This window comes from Opisthocomus hoazin, chromosome 1, assembly GCF_030867145.1.
Source record: "Opisthocomus hoazin isolate bOpiHoa1 chromosome 1, bOpiHoa1.hap1, whole genome shotgun sequence".
In the NCBI taxonomy this organism is placed as follows: Eukaryota; Metazoa; Chordata; class Aves; order Opisthocomiformes; family Opisthocomidae; genus Opisthocomus; species Opisthocomus hoazin.
Window position 1 is genome coordinate 135821948 of NC_134414.1, and position 16553 is coordinate 135838500.

Here is a 16553-nt window from a genome sequence, read left to right on the forward strand (position 1 = left end):
CCAGGGCTTTGGGTCACAGAGCTGATGAGGGTTCATGCCCTGCTTTCTCCTCCCCTTGCACATAAGGCTGAAGAGAGGCAGGGCTGCTCAGGCAGTGAGCACACCCGTACTCTGTGCAACAGTTAGACTGACCTTACACTGTTTGCAGCAGACGGGACAGCAGCTCAGTGGCACCTCCATAGTTTTGCTCTGAGGCCCTATCTAAGTAAGGGGCCAAAACACAGGCTACCTAACTGCAGGTGTGGTACAATCCTCCTTGTTCCAAGGGAAGCCAGGCATTATTTGCAGCCTCTCCCCTCCAAAACAGTACTTTTGTTATATTCTGGAGCAGGAGGAGCTCTGTGAGAAGGTTTAAGGTCTAGAGATTGCACCTTTCTAAGCACAGTAGTATGAACTGCCTGCATGCAATCCTGTAGATGCAGTTGTCTTCCATCTTTACCTACGAGTCCTACATGGAAGGAAGTTGCAGAAGATAGTTGCAGCTTCCCCTGTTGGCAAAAACACAGCGAGGAACTAGCTAGCACAGTTGGTCTCCCCAGTATAAACTGGACTATCCAATAACAGAGGGAGCAGAAATGACGTCTGCTCAGCATCAGTGCCTGCTTAGATCGGTGTTCCTCCCCATTCCTCAAATGCACCTGCTACTAAGGCTTACTCAGATGAACATTGAAAACAAGTCCACTCTAATACTTGTTCAGGTCAGACTAGGGAAAAAAAGAGATTTATTCCCCATCCTCGTCACTCCTTCATGCAAGGATGTCGTAATAAATGTATGGTTTTTTGGTCTGGCAACGGAACTGCTCCAGTTTCAGGCCAATCCTCAGAAGAACAGCTTCATCCCACCATTTTGCCATGACCTGGGAGAAGATGAGAGAGGCAGAGAAGGGGGGCGGAAGTAGCATGATCGCATAGAGACACTCTTGAAAGCCCTGGAAAACATAATTTTTCCCCCCCCAACAGCACCTAAAGGACACATACTTTTCCCTTTTACTCCAATAAGCATGGCATCGCTGCATTTGGGATAAAGGCAGCTGTGGGACAATTACAAGACATGGACCTTTCATTTACACGAGACCCTTTTCAAGAGGGAAGGACTTAAAGAAGTTACAGAAATGAGAAATAAGAAAAAGAGAGGAAAGAGTAGTGACAAATATAGGGTACTGATGCACGTAGACAGGGAGACAGACAAATCTATCTCCCAGACACCTGAAGAGTCCCTCTGCCACTCAGGAGTGAGTTACTCTGAGGCAAATCTCCACCCACAAGTTAAAATCTGTATTACCAGTACCTGCCAACTCGCTCAGGTGTGCTGTGTGGAACAGCAAGAGCCCGGTTATAGTGTTACCTGGTTAAAGCCAGCTGGGGATTTTGTGCCCCAGCATTCACAAAGAGCGAGTACTCACCTGGAAGCTGATGGGAAGCCCAGCAGTAGAGTATCCAATGGGGACCACAAGGCCTGGAATCCCAGTGAAGTTACCCAGCTGCATGAACCTGGGGGAAAAGCTATCATCAGCCTTCCTGCCTTGGGACAGCAAAGTCATCCCTTCTGGGGAGAGGCAGCTAGGATCAATCTCTCCTGCTCTAGAGACTGAGCTCCTTCAGTTAGCGCAGCTGGTCTCCAGCTGTTCCCAAACTTTTGCTTCCATAGTGCAAGCAGCACTCTTACCTCATGGACCGGACTGCGAAGGACATATCGCTGCTCCCAGTCGAGAGGTCAGATTCATAGATTCTTGGGGCAGTGCAAGCAACAGCTGTGGAGGAATCACAAAATGACTGCCATTGAAAGGGACCTCAGGAGGTCATCTTGTCTAACGTTCTGTCTCAGGGACGGTCAGCTAGAGCAGGTTGCCCAGGACCATGTCCAAAAGGCACTTGAATATCCGCAGGGATGGAGATTCCACAGCCTCTCCAGGCAACCTGATCCAGTGCTTAAAGAGCAAAGGAAGAGTCAGGCAGTAGGTACCCTTCAAGGAACAGCTCACTTCATTAAAGCCACGTGTTTGATACACATTGGTGATGCAAACTCACGGCCCTGGAACTCAAGTCGCTGGGATTTATGAATTAAACAGTTTCTATTTAGAGCAAAAACATCTACGTAAGTTCAAGGCCAGGCTGGACAGCGCTCTGAGCATCCTGGTCTAGTGGAAGGTGTCCCTGCGCACGGCAGGGGCATTGGAACTAGATGATGTTTAAGGTCCCTTCCAACCCAAACCATTCTATGGTAAGTAGATGTCCAGTCCCCTCCATGTAAATGTGCTGGCTCTGCAGCTCCTGTTTCAAGTACCAGGAAAGAGCTTTTCACTGCCATGGGTATAGGCAGTAAGTCTAGAAGTACACAGCAAATCTAGAATTACACAGCAGTCTTTCTAACCAGGCTGCATTCTCTTCTAAAGGCTCAAGGCACAGCAAAGTATTTACACAGAAGTCATGGTCTTAGAATTAGGGAGGGAAAGTTAATGGAGTGACTGTTCTTGAAATGCACCACACAGCTATCAAGGACCGTATCTTTGGCCAAGACTGCCAATACCTGGTGTAAGGATACAGTTCACAGTGGTGAAGATCTCTCGCAAAAATCTCATGCTCCGAGTTCTCTGTCGATTTGCCTGCAAGCAGAGAGACTACTGTCTGACCAGGCCCTCTTGGTTCATGAGGCTCGTTTGATGTTCACAGGCTCTGCCCATCAGAGTCTGTGCCTTTGCAAAAGAAGACACCATTCCTGCAGTTTGGAACCCAGAGGCAGGACACCAGTGCAGGTGGCATGTCCTCTGTGGTGCCCCACCATTCAGCATGCTTTCACAGCAGAAGGCAGTACAGCCAGGTGGTATCTTTCCACGTGTACACGGAGGTTAAGAGAATCCTCTACCCCACCTTCAGAATATCACTAGGTGCCTCCCTTCAGCCTTCACCACAGTATGTGCCTTACCGTAATATAATCCAGAGCTGTGAACTGGGAAGCCAAGGCCAGGTTAGCCCGAGTATCCAAATTCTGAAAGAGGAAACATCAATCACGGCTCTGCTGGCAAAAAAATGAATGTGGCAGCCCAGGAGTTCTCTTCCAGGTCTGCTCTCCTGTATCAGTAGTCATCCAACAGATGGCTTGTCATAGAAAATCAGGAGAGCCTCAGGTTTCTCACTGACTTGACACTTGTTCTATGTCAGCCGGGACAACTACTGGCACTGATCCAAGCTGCTGCTACTTACCATTTCCTGGAAATGTTTATTGAAGTCAGGTTGCAGGAAGTCCCTCATCTCACTGAGAATGCAGATTACATGCGCTACTCGCACTTCCTCCATCTCTGGAAGAGACACTTCAACCACGCTGGCTCCCAAACTCTGCAGGTGCTCCACAGCTGCATATAGAACAGGTAAAGCACAGACAGCAGCCCTGAGTTCACCAAACTTCACAGAAGGGCTGCGAATCCCCCCCCCACTTGAGAAGTTAAGAGACCCCACAGGCCATCATAAGGCCAGCATCCTCAGTACATTCTGTGGCATGCAGACTGCTGCTTCTCGTAGGTAAAAGCCTTCAGCCTAACTAGATCTCAGTACTCCAAGAGGGCGGGGATAGGGGCTTGCAGGCAGGTTCCTAAATTACCTGCTACATTTCAGGCAAGTTCATCTCCTCCCTGTAGCCCCCCAGTTAACCCAAAGAGTAAAGGTGGACTGACAATGCTTCCATGAGCACTTGACATGACCACATGAAGTGATTATTCAGCATCATGACATTCCCATTCAAAGCCTCTTCTGAACCATAATGGTAGAGGAACCCGGGGGATACTCAAGAGACCACATCAACAGTACAGGTTTACTAAATCCTGATGCACTGTAGCAAGGCTGAACACTAAGACTTCGGGAAAAGTGAATCTCTGGCCATCTAAAAAAGTCCCCTTCTTTTTTGGACCTCAACTTCTTCATAAATACCCAAGCTTGTCTATTCCTCTGGCATATGGTGCATCTTTCTTAAGAAAACACTACACAAATAGAAGCCTGAGTGTCTACAGAAATATTGTGAACTATCTCAGCTCCAATGCACAGGAGGCCAACTACTATACCAGGCATTGTAGAGTCTTTCTTCCCCACCCCCAAGTATTCACCAGAGTCAATTCTGCTTAGTCTAAAATCTGTTGCATCTAAAAAGCCACCCTAAAGGCATCATTTGGCTGATTTCAAGCAAATACCAGAGGACTGGACATATCACAAAGACCTAGCCATGTCTTTCCTACTGAATATTATGTTGTGAAACAATTCCCTCCCTTAAAAGTCTTCTACTATTAAAGCCTGCAGAGTAAGTATTACTGAGCACAGATCTGTCTTTATACAAGACAGAGGCTTAGCACACTGGACTGCATTCTTCCATTGTAACCTGACAAGCCTGCAACTGCTGAGCTTTTTAACCCTCAACAGTCAGGAAGACTTCCCTAATACAAAACTACTGCTGTTTGTTCAGCCAGACTTCTTCAAGCATCTGCCTTTAAGGACTTTAGGTGAGATCTTTCTAATGCATACAGAAGAGCAGCACAAAGTCATACCAAGACATCAGGCAAAATAAGAGACTTACAAACTTTTCCTCTTTACCTTTCTCACAGACGGACAGAACTTCAGCATCACATGCCTAGAGAAAAAGAGGAAAGAACTAAGCAAACTTTAGTAACTGCCCTCCTCCTCTTGGTGAGCACACTCACCAGGACTTGGGTCCTCATGGAGCTTTTCTTGTTCCTGTCCCTAACTGCAGTGAAACACAGCCCTCCAGGACTGCCTTAGGCCACCTGCTTTAAGAGAACAGCTTGCAGGTCATACCCTTATGGAAAAGGAAAGGTCATCTTTTCCAGAGGAGAGGATATTCCTCCTCTGCACTGGGGCAGAGCCAGAAATGGTCCTTGTTTTTCACCAGGGAAGAAATCCTGAGTACATCTGTGGTGTTGCATTACAACTGCCAAGTGGTACTAGCTTGCAAGCCCAGTTTCTACACTGGAATGATGAAATACCACTCAGCAGCTACGGCATTGTCACCAAATGGATACACTAATTTTCCTCGTTTGATTTTAAACTGATTGCCTTTTGTAATGAGTTCAGAAGCATCGCTTCCAACGGAAACAGCAGTATGAGGAAGCATACTGCCATCAACTGTGCAGTCGTTACCTTTCCTCATGCCTCCAATAGACTTTTACTGAAAAGACTGCCTTAGGAAAAAAATCTATCCCTGTTGAGGTTTTCATCCAGGCTATATTCTCTTCTAATTATAGGACTAAATATGAGAAGCTGTAATGATGGCAGGCAAGAGAACAATGAATGCACTGAATTCCTTCAAAATCTCATTTTGCAAAGCAGCAGAAAGAGAGACAGAACAGGCACCTTAAAAAATGTCCAGTCCACTCCCAGTTTTAAGCCTTTCAGGTCAGGAGCACACATATCAGAGAGGGTTGCTTTGGGCTGTTTCAGTCCTGCAGGGAACAAACAAAGATTCCTCCTTTTGTCTAGGGTGCCTCTAGGAAGGCAGAGCACCTGGGCTCGGGGAGGGAGAGGGCTCACCTACCATACGGATAGAGCGGATCCGGCTCAGCAAGGATGCTGTAAACAATGGCTGCATCTGCCACCGAGGTACAGATAGGGCCTGTAAAAGAGAGCTCAGTTATAAAAATGTGACGAGGGGTAAACAGTACCTTCCTCCCAAGGTCTTCTGTAGGCACAGATTTCCGCCCCTGTGAGAACACCACACAGCAAGGTCCCTGAAGTGGAGCACAAGTCCTCTTACCTACGCTGACTGTGGAGTAGGAGAGTGGCAAGCTGCCGTGGCAACTGATGCGCCCAAACGTACCTAGAGAAAAAGAAAGGGGCAGTTAGCTGGATATCGGCAGTCGCTGGTACGATCTGACCTACCTGGCTCTGGTGCACCCAGTCAGTAAGCAACACACCCCTGCCTGTCACTTCTATGTCTGCTGTTTCAGAGCCCAGCCACTCCTCTTTCAATACCCTGTTCTGCTGACCACGACCTGTCTCATCAGTGAAACAGATATGTTCAACACATACGTTCAACAAATAGTGAAACTGTTTTCCCCCATAAGAAATTATTTAGTTGAGGGGAAATACGTGCATGGACATTTTGAAATACATGCATTTAAATATGCTCAGGAGCAGCATCTATGGTATGGAGGATGGAGAGGCAGTAGCAGGACTATCAACAGCAGGAGATACCACCCCCGGGAGATATCACCCACTTCACCAGTGACACTTCACGCCTAACACCAGCTGTCTTCTGCGAGTACTCACATCACCTTTCTGACCAGTTACATTTTTGTCATCGTCATCATTATCCTTCTCAGGTGAATCAAGATTAATCAAGCTGATCACATGTAAAGGATGGAAAAACAGAGTAACAGCTGAGTATCTGGTCCCAGATGAAGCTTCCGAGATCCTCTGAAATGATAAACCATTCCCAAAAGCCAGCACCTCTTCCAAGTGACAATCCTGCCTCACCACCTTCCATGCTGTAGACAGTCCTCTGCATTTCTTATGTCCTCTGCACATTCCCCTTGATTACATTAATTCTTACTGCAAAAACTACATTGCTACTTCTTGTAATACTGAGATAAGAGGGAATGGCTACATCCTGGTTTCATACATGCCTTTTACCAGGTTTAACTTAGCAGATACAAATTTGAGCAGCATCAGCCTCTCCATATAATTGGGGTGATGGGAAACCATTGTGGGTTGAGATGCTTTCCACCAGCTCACTACAGATACCCAGCTATGTTTTTTTTAAACATCTGTTCAATAGCCAGTACTGAGTTTTTTTAAACATCTAAACCCAGCTAAGTTTTTTTAAACATCTGTTCAATAGCCAGTACCAAGAATACTTCCACTCTGCCAGTCCAGCCCACATGACTCTCAGGGTGTCACACTCCAGAGTTTCTCTGGTCAAGTTTTGCTTGACAGGAATTAATGGACTGTGCCCGACTTGTTTGTGGCATTCTCTCTGATACAGCAAACAAGACACACAACCCCTTTAACAACAATTACAGGGCTCTACCTTTCAGCCCCACCACACCACAGAACGAAGCAGGAATCCTCACAGAGCCGCCTCCATCTGTGCCAATAGCCACCGGGCAGAGACCTAAAAAAACCCACACATTAGCCTGTGATCAGACAGAGTGTTGCCCTGTCCATTCTACCAGCAGCTGTAGCCAAGACAGCACACAGAGCTCTCTGTTCAGCTAGTAGTTCCCTCCAGCTTCTAAGCCCCCTCATAAAAACTAAATGCCTGAGGAACTTTGGCTCAGGACCTTCCTCCCACCCCCCCTGAACTCTCTCTTGCAACACCTACCTGCTGCTACAGCTGCTGCTGACCCACTGGAGCTCCCACCCGTGAAGTGGTTAGGCTTGTAGGGATTCCTAGGGATCTTGTGGTACCTGAAGCAGACAAATAGTGTTGAATCTTTTCCTAGGAAGGACCACATGCACTACAGGGCAGGTAAAGATCCAGAAACACAGCTCAGGGATTCTGATCTCTTAGTAAAAAGATACCATTTCATCCCAGATAATGCCACGTCCCTAGAAAACAAGATGCAAAAGAGACTTCTGCCTCAGAGTCCCATCTCGTTACCGTAAGCAGCCTGTCCAAAGGAGATAGACTCAAAGCAAGAGAAAGGATGCCGCTCCAGCTCTCCGGTCTGCTACTGCACTGTGCCATTCCTGCATGCCACAGTGTATTACGCAATTCCAAAAGGTGGTCCCAGAAGGTGGTCTCAAAAGGTGGAGCAGTTGGTGGCCAGCAATTCTTACATACAAGCAAGTCAGCATCCCCAGCTCTGCCCTTTATCCCAGAGCAGCAGCTCCCCAAGTCCCCAGTCTGACCACAGTCCTCAGACACCAAAGAGACCTGCCAGGCAGCAGGGTATCCAGCCGACCTCACACAGTGAGGAAATGCCCTGGCACGTCATCTGCCGTAGCTCAGTGGGAGCCCCAGTTCCATCCAGCTGCATGTGCACAAAGCGTGGCTCTGCACGTGGCTTATCGAGGTCGTGAGGACCATTGCTTTGGAACAGCAGTTCTCAGCTTGGCTACAGCTGGAGAATTCACAACAGTAAAGCAAACACCAGTGAACCTGTTTTAGCTAGGAAATAAAACCGCTACGTTCTCCTGAGATGACTGTACCTTTTCTCGCCGTTCTGGGCCTTGAGTCATTACTGTAACTGCGCATTAGCTTACTGCTTTATTTGTTTTCCGTAACTGCTTTTGTCTACCACTCATCCTGTAAACATTCACACCTCCAGGCTTGTAAGGTCTGGCAAACCAGGTTCCTTACTCAGCAGACATCACCACCTGGATCCTCTCCTTCGGTTTCAGGAGCCTTGAGGCTTCCAAGGCTACTCTGACCCTCAAACCTACAATGCTGGGTTTTCATACCCCCAGGGTTCTCCCTGCACAGGGTGCTTGCGTCAAGTTTTATTCTCACATGCTTGCCCTACTTTTGTACCCTTCCCTGTCAGTTCTGGACAGACTTTTAGGTCTTTCTAGACCGGAGGGGAGAGAGGGGAAAGGGATTTTTACCTATTAGGGTTGCATCCGGTTGTTCCAGTCCCTAGTTCATGCATGTTTGAGACCCCAATAATGATAGCTCCAGCCTCTCGCAGCTTCTTGGCCACAGTAGCATCTTCTGTTTCAGGCTCTGTCCCAAGATATACTGTTCCCACTCGGTGATGGTAAGGTACCTTAGTAAGAAGATACCTTATTATTCATCCTAAAACCCTGGCAAGGTAGGCAGGCACATGTGCATGTGTCACAGGCACAATTCAACTCCACAACAGATGCCAGACATGAGGACCCACAGAGGTAAGTCAGGGTTAGGAAGCTGCACTCCTGAACTTGTCCTGTGTTGGTTTCTGTCAGGAGGGACACTAAACCCTTCAATATTTGGTCCTTCTCCCATGCAGAGGAGTCCTTTCAATACCATGACACAGAAGAGGAGAAACATGTAGATGGTCAAAAAGTCCGCCTCCCTGCAGCAATACAACGGCTATGCCCAGAGGCTGCAGAGCAGTCACCCTGGCCCCACAGCACACAGGAGCTCTATTTTCCATTCTTCTATGGACAGAGCTGCAGCATTTCAGATCTGCAGTGCTCTGAAGCAAGGCACCAAGATTAGATGAATGCCAAAATACCAGGTGGACTCATTTTCAGGGCATGCCAAGTATTCTTCACTTCTAGGCAGCAATGGAAGAATCTGTACATAAACAGGACTCCCACCCTATGGGTAGGTCTCTGCGGAGCCTACGACAGCTTGATGGCACCGCCAAGAGTATTTAATGGTAACTGTTATTAGGCCACAGGCAAAACTCCTTGTGAGCGGGGATTTTCAAAGTAACTTGCATATTTCTGACACGTGTTCTTTAAGGTAAGGAGAGAGGGATGCTTTGCCAGCGGAGCAGAGTCAGTGCCTGAGAAGTACAGACAGTTACACCCACCGCTGCAGATGCTTTTTTTATACATTCTCATTTCATCATAAGAGGGACTTTTTCCCACCCCCACCCTCTACTCCCCACGGATTAAAGAGATCAGTACAAGATACAGAACACGTCTGCTGTACCCAAGATCTGTCCTGGCCTGGCAACACTTGTTAATCCTACTCATTACAAACCCACATACCATCCCTTTTTACAGATAAATTCTCAGGCTTCTGCTGAGGAGTTGGCCTTAAAACCTTGTCGCAGTGAGTTGTCCACGTTGACCACCTGCAGCATGAACTGAGAGCTAGACAAGGGAACTCACCACTTTGAATTCTTCTTTCAGACACACTGGGATGCCATCCAGATAAGAGAGGGTACACTTATTCCTGTAACGAGCAGTGGAGGCCTCAGCCATCTGCATAGAGAAAAAAAGAGTGTATGTTATATATATTTAGATGAGCTCAAGGTCATTACCAGTATCTCAACGGATAGCAAAAATGGTTTCTCAGGCTGCTACTAAGCCAAACTATAAAAGTTTCTTTGTTCTCCCACCATATGCCAATGGGAAACTACTAATTGGAAGCATCTATGCTAATGGATGCCACATAAGCACAGAAGTCCCATTTTAAATATAGCTGTCCAGCAGGAAACAGATTGCTTTAATGCTACCTCTCTTTGCAGGAAGGAAAGGAAACTTGTTTGTAGTCCTCTACACACGGAGGGAGGAAAAATGTACATATTTTTCTGTGCAATGTATCAGTAGAAGAGCCTCTGCCCCTTCTAATGGATGCTACTGCTCTTAGGGTGGCAGAGGCCTCTCTCCTACCAGAGGCAGACATTACCAGCATTATTTGCTCCTGGTCCCATTGCACTATCGCTCTGAGTGGGGGCGTGGATTTGTCGCAGTCCTCCAGCATGGCAATGATGTTCTTTGCTACCTGAGATGGCGTCAGCTTCCCACTCCTACAGGACAGGAGAAGTTGGGACCTTGTTACAAGACCCCACACCGCACCCACACACAGGGTTTGTCTCTCATGTAGCAAGATGGCAGCTGTCACAGCTGTCAGCCAAGAACTAGATAAGAATCTGTGTGTGGTGATGATTTCAACACAGTTGACACCATTAAGACAAGAGGCTCCTTTCCTTAAGAGGAAAATTTGCCTACACAGCATGCCCCCAACCCTTAGAACAGGGGCAGGAGCTAGGAGAGTTACCCAGATATTCCTGAACCACCAGATAAACAGGGAAGGACAGCTGACAGCTTTACAGAGAGTCCTCAAGCTCCTGCAAGCCTGAAGCTAGGAAACTCCCAGTATCATGAGCTAAGTCCAAGAGGCCACCCTCACTTTTATACAGGCCTCCCATTACAGAGAATGGGCTCCCAGCAGTGCTGTCATAGCCCACCTTCAACAAAGAGGCCTTCCCTCCCTCCTGGCAAAGGGCTGCGTTACACCACAAACACATCTACCTCTGGCCAACACGACAGCCTCACAGTCAGGATGCACCTGCAACACCAGACTGCAGTATCAGCCTTTTGCTCCAAGGCTGCAGCCTAGAGGTGGCCCTTGAGGAACATGTGCCGGGAGCGCAAGAGGATTTATCTGAGTGCTCCACACGTGGCACATGTCCCAGAGGCTACCAGGGGTTACGGGGCAGCCAATAGCTTGCAGAACCTCAGAGTCAGGGATGTGCTTCCAGCTGTTCCTGAGCTGGACACATTTACTTGGTGAAAGCAGTCGAGCTGCTCACGGGAGCACAAACAGCTGGGGAGCAAAGGGATGCTCCAGAGACCCACAGTATATGCAACCTGCATCACCCAGATGAACCTTCCTCTCCTTCTCACTCACATATGTGTTTGGGCAAACAAGGTATGTAGAAATCTCTCCCAGAGAAGACAGAATAAGCCATGGAAAACAGCATTTAAATATCTTTGCAGGGCTTGTAAAAGTTGTGCCCGCTCTTCTAGTTGGCCTTCCTTCGTTATTCTATTAGAGGGAAAGGACTGCAGGGGGTGATGCCAAACAGTAGTACCTCAAGGACAATCCTACCAAAGAGATGCCCCAGAGCTTGTGGAACAGTAGCAGCCCACAGCAGGGGAACATGTGGGACAGGTCGTTCCCAGACCACAACTTCACCTACCGGTAGCAGTCCAGGTAGTCTTTGATCCCTTTGAAGCTAAACCCATTGCTAGCAGAATCAGACCTGCAAAGAAACGGTTAAAGGGGCAAATGTGAACCATCAAAGCTACCTCTGAGCAAACCTGTAGACTTCAGTATCACAGTCTAACACAGGTTTGGGCATCACTCACCCACAGTAAATCTGCTGGTCACCATCTGGACCGCTAGCCTACGCATTTCAGCTCACACTCTGTCAGACTCCTTGCACACATGCAAGACACCAACTACACTGCAGGTGCCACAGAAATACGGGGTCAGTGTTGCTGACACCTTCTAGTTGCTTTGTATTTCTACTGCAATACAGCAGTCACTAAACTGGTCAAAATGTATTCCAGGTTTACATTTGCTACTCACCACTAGAGCACTACAGAACAACTAGAATATACCGGTGAACCTACTCCCAGGATCTCTGTCACAAGTTCGATCCTGAGGTAGCCAGCAGCACATACAGTGTGTGGTGCGGGAGGGGGAAGAGACATTATACAGCACACACAAGGATTCACATCAGCAAACTGCTTAAAAACTAAATTGATGGCTCTAGCACATAAGAAATAGACGATTTCTCACCACAACAGGACGAGCATAAGATCATCCAAAGAGCTAGCTACAATTACTACTCCTGTGATGTCTCCGCATCACCACTCAATCCAAAAGCCATATCCTGGAACAGGACAGCATACGGCACCGTAATGTGCTATGCAGGGAAGAGGCAAGGCTCCAGTAACCTGCCCTGTAATACTCAATATATCACTGGTGGAGCTGGGGACACAAGAACCATGAGGCTGCACTCACCCTGACCAATGCCTGCAGAAAATGCATCCCTTCCTCTAAAGTGAAGGAGCTGAAAAGCTTTTCCTTGCCCTACCTTAAGAACTCAAGCAGGGAGTAAGTTTAGTCTTGTTAAAAGCAGAGATATATACAGAGCACCCACTCTCCGAGACGCTGATGAAGTGCAGTTCATAGACATCTTCAGTAACTACTGGATAGGCCCACAACTAAGAACCAGACCAGATGGGGAGAGCATTCACAGCAGCCCAGCTGCTCCCAACTCAGCATCAGACCTCAGCAAGACACGCGGAGCCTGAGCAACGTTTCACCAGGAATCTGGTGGGATTTAATCAAGTACAGACTGCAGTCCAAGAAACTGAACAGCCTTTTCTCCAAGCACCCTAACTGGCAATGCCTAATTTCTTGTAGACTGTTATTTCTCTACACCCTGTGTTCCTTCAGTCCTCCCAGCAACCCGTGTTCTTTTTGAGATTCAAGAGGCAAGAAAGAGCATACCTCCAAACTCACTTTAAGGGATGTGTGCGCTGACCAGCCAACCACTAAATGTATCTGCCCTAATTGTGCAATCAGAGCCCTGGCAAGAGCAGAATTTGGTCCCTGCCCAATAAGCAGACTCCCTGAAGCTTGCAGAAACTTCACATTGCTTGTAACTACTCATGATTTATAAGTTACAAAAGGAAAGATGACTGACAGCACAGCTTGTTTTGTAAAGTAGCCGGGCGTGGAAAAAGATTTTAATCCAGATTACTGACAATGACAGCTTCCCACTGATATAACAGTGCCGCCATGTGCGTTCTGGCACTCCACTCTTACACATCACACACTGACCTTGCATCCAGCAGCTGCTCGATAATATCTGAAGTGCTTTTAGCCTCAGACTGGTCTTCCGTCACCTCCGCAGCAACCTCCGGGATAAACGTGGGATCTTCATGAATGTCAAGAGAACGCATGAGCGAGAAGTTGTTCAGCCTGAAAGAGAGAGTCACTGCTGGAGTTTGCAAGCTCTACCATGACTAATTTTTCAGAGTGTTGAGACCAAACCTCACCCAAGAACATTTTGTCTTGGCAGCCTGCTCTCACAGCAGGGAGTTGCAACAGTTACAAGATAATCTCTCACACCTCTCCTGAAGGCCGCAGAATAGATTTGATGCTTGCTTAACAAAACCTCCTACCCCTTGACATAAGGCCAGCCAGCCCCCATAAACCCAAGCTGGGAAAGAAATGGTGAAAGTTTTTGATTCACTTTAATTAGACACACCACCCACAGACCAGTAGAGACAGGAACGGGGAGGAAAAGAAAAGGAGAAAGTAGTGTGAGCCATACATTCAAGTACCAGTCCTCTCAAAACAAGCACCTCTTCAGACTTTTCCATGACATGCTTCTGCACAGCTCGTTTGCAACCAAATATGACAGGGACTGCAACACAAGTCCAGGGCTTGAAACACACGAAGCAAGGAACTCAAGACCCTGTCACAGGTGTCAAGGAATGAACCACTGTATAACACCAGAGACACTTGTCCGGGTTTGATTCACTGAAAAAGTCCATGCCCCAAGTAAAAATTCAGGGGTACCAATTGTGTGTAATACATTTCTCAGTGTCCTGGGATCCGCACAGATGATCCATCGAATGACGGGCAACCTACGTGAGCCAAGCACGAACCTGAGGTTCCTGACATCCCTCACCCAAGTGGCCCTTAGCGCAACGTACGCTTGAAAGCACAGTTCCTTGACGAAAATGTAAGTGAGAGAGGAGAAAAGGTTGACCTGAAACAGTGACTATCTTCATAAAGAACATACCAAAACCTCTGAACTTCGTGTCTGGCCTCATTTCCCCACTACCACTATTCTTTTACCACTACTGGTGATAAACACAGCAGATTTGCGCACCCACAAGCTTTGAAAGGAAGACTGCTCTTTAGCAAAAGAACAGAAAAGCAAAGAGGCAAGATGGCGAATCCGGTTCCTATGCACCTGCCTGAGTGTGAAAAAAGGTTAATTTCTTCTGATAGAAATGCACTCAAACCAGAGTTCTTAAAAAAAAAAATTAGTAAACAACATCTACGAAATAATCCTGCTCACTCTCCAATCAAGTTACGCAGCTTCGCTCCTGGAAAAGGTCATTTCAGATAACCTGTAAGTGGTGTGCAATGCAAGCACCTTTAAAAAAAAAAAAGAAACTCGGAAGGGGAGAAAACTCCCCACTCTTACCTTATTAAGAATGGCAGTAAGCAGATTTGTCCAAAAGCCTAAAAGAAAGTAAGCAGAAACACTGGTTTGCAGTAACTTTGACCTGAACACCTCCCTCACCAGACAAGGAATGCTCCATGTGCTCACAATTGCTGCAGTCTCAGAGCACCCTAGAGAGCATGCAACGCTATGCAATAAAAAAACAGCGCGATACTTGTATTTCAGGCCACAAAATTGGCCCAAAATGCTCTCCCCCCCATACTTATATAAACAGCGTATTCTTCTGGCTCTGTCCCGCCTTTGTCCTACCCTGACTCAGCCCGGGAAGCCTGCAGCTGCAGGCTGCAACACTGTTAAGAGGCATCTCTATAGTGCCCATTTGGTACTTTCTTCCCGTTTGGCAGGTTACGCAAACACTGGATAATAATAAGCTTCTGCTGTATCTTGTTTATCCCATTGTCAGGATCTTTCCTGTTGCTAAACTAGCTCCTGCAGTAAACCAAGTGAACTTGGAAACGCGTGACAAATTCAAAGTCTCCACGGTACCAGGCAGCTGACAACACTCTTGGATTGCCTTGGTTCCCAGTGTAGCAATACCAGTGGTCCCAAAGAGACCAGCCTTGTTCTAGCCTGTCTTCATAGCTCAACAACGGACTTCAAAAACCTGCTGAGGGATGCACAAATACAGTGCAAGTCTGAGGCAAGGCTCACGCTCCTAGATCCACGAAGTGATATGCTACCTCACACATTACATAAGAATTACTGTCTCTTTTCGAAAACGCATTGCTGCTCATCGACATCCAATCCAGGACAGCACAACCCCGTAAGAGATCGAGAATCTCAGGGGGACGTCAGGAAGGGAAACAAGCCCAGGGCCACGCACCAGAAGCGGCCGCAAAGCAAAGGACAGAAAGGCAGCCTGGTTACGATGCCCTGGCGGACAGCCCCTCGCAAGGTGTTCTCCCAAAGCACGGCACAGCCCGTCACCAGCCCGCGCTCCAGGCCCAGCAGCCGCCGAGCCCTGCGACAGCTCGCGCTGCCGAAACGAGACTTCTGTGCTTAACTTTGACCCCGGCTCAGAAGCGAAGGCCGAGCAGCAGCAGCCAAACCCCCCCGCTTCCGGGCGGGCGATGCCGCCGGGCTTCCACTGCCACGGGGGGCCGGGCTTTGCTCCCCCCAGCGCCCCGCCAGGCCCCTCCACACCGGCCTCGGCCGGAACCAGCCCCCAGGCTCCCAGGCACGCCGAAGCCCACCCGAGGAGAGAGCCGCGGGGGGACGGCTGCCCTCAGGGCCTCCCTGAAAACCCCACTCCGAGGGCAGACGGGCCCGGGTCCCCTCGGGTCCCAGGCAAGCTGGCGGCGGCCATGTTCAGCGTCCCGTGGCAGTCCCGTCGCCCTCGCCCAGCTCTCTCCCCCCGCGGCATCCCACCCGCGGGACGGGCTGAACCCGAAACCCCGCAGAGAGCCGCAGCTGCCCCCCCGTTTCCCTAAAACCGCGGGTTTCACCTTCCCTCCGAGACCCCCCTCCCCTCCCGCCACCGAACCCCCCGGCAGTCCCGCACCCCGGCCCCCGCTCACCGTGTTGGCCGCACGGACGAAGAGCCGCAGCGCGGAGCCGCTCAGCCGCGGGGCCCACTGCGGAGAGGAGGCGAGAGGTGAGCTCCGGGGCCCCGCTCCCCGCCGCCCCCCGCCCGCTCCCTCCCGGCGCTCACCGGGTCCCGCGGCGGGCGGCGGCCCCGCGCCTCGGCCCGGCCCGGCTCCCGGCGGCGCAGCACGGCCCCCGCGCTGCCCGTGTGCCGCCGGACGCAGCACAGGTAGGCGGCGGCGGCCGGCAGCAGCGAGAGGAGCAGCAGCAGCACCGGCGCCATCGCCCTCCTGCCGCCGAGCCCGGGCGCCGGCACCCCGGTCTCCCGTGCCGGGGCGGTGCTCGGGCCTCGCCCCGCCTGCGGGCCGGCCC

At 49.3% G+C, this 16553-nt stretch overlaps 1 protein-coding gene across 1 annotated transcript; it reads right to left on the bottom strand.

Moving 5' to 3' along the window:
• Positions 1-690: 690 nt before the first annotated feature.
• LOC104328254 (uncharacterized) lies at positions 691-16500 on the bottom strand. The gene is made up of 20 exons (XM_075437010.1): positions 16309-16500; positions 16175-16231; positions 14619-14656; positions 13238-13378; positions 11583-11645; positions 10286-10406; positions 9766-9858; positions 8548-8708; positions 7322-7407; positions 7028-7111; positions 5753-5815; positions 5534-5611; positions 5353-5441; positions 4576-4612; positions 3202-3350; positions 2924-2986; positions 2528-2603; positions 1667-1751; positions 1404-1491; positions 691-857 (listed from the first exon to the last, which is right to left on the bottom strand). Exons 1-20 carry the CDS (start codon positions 16462-16464, stop codon positions 747-749), a joined length of 1839 nt encoding a protein of 612 aa, XP_075293125.1. The 5' UTR covers positions 16465-16500; the 3' UTR covers positions 691-746.
• Between the last annotated feature and the right edge of the window lie 53 nt (positions 16501-16553).

Coding starts and splice junctions, on each gene's coding strand:
- LOC104328254 (XM_075437010.1), bottom strand. CDS start 16,464: ATGGCGCCGGTGCTGCTGCTGCTCCTCTCGCTGCTGCCGGCCGCCGCC. Junction 11,646..13,237: donor GAGCAGCTGCTGGATGCAAG/GTCAGTGTGTGA, acceptor GTTTCTTTGCAG/GTCTGATTCTGCTAGCAATG. Junction 7,112..7,321: donor AGCAGCAGCTGTAGCAGCAG/GTAGGTGTTGCA, acceptor GGGTTTTTTTAG/GTCTCTGCCCGGTGGCTATT.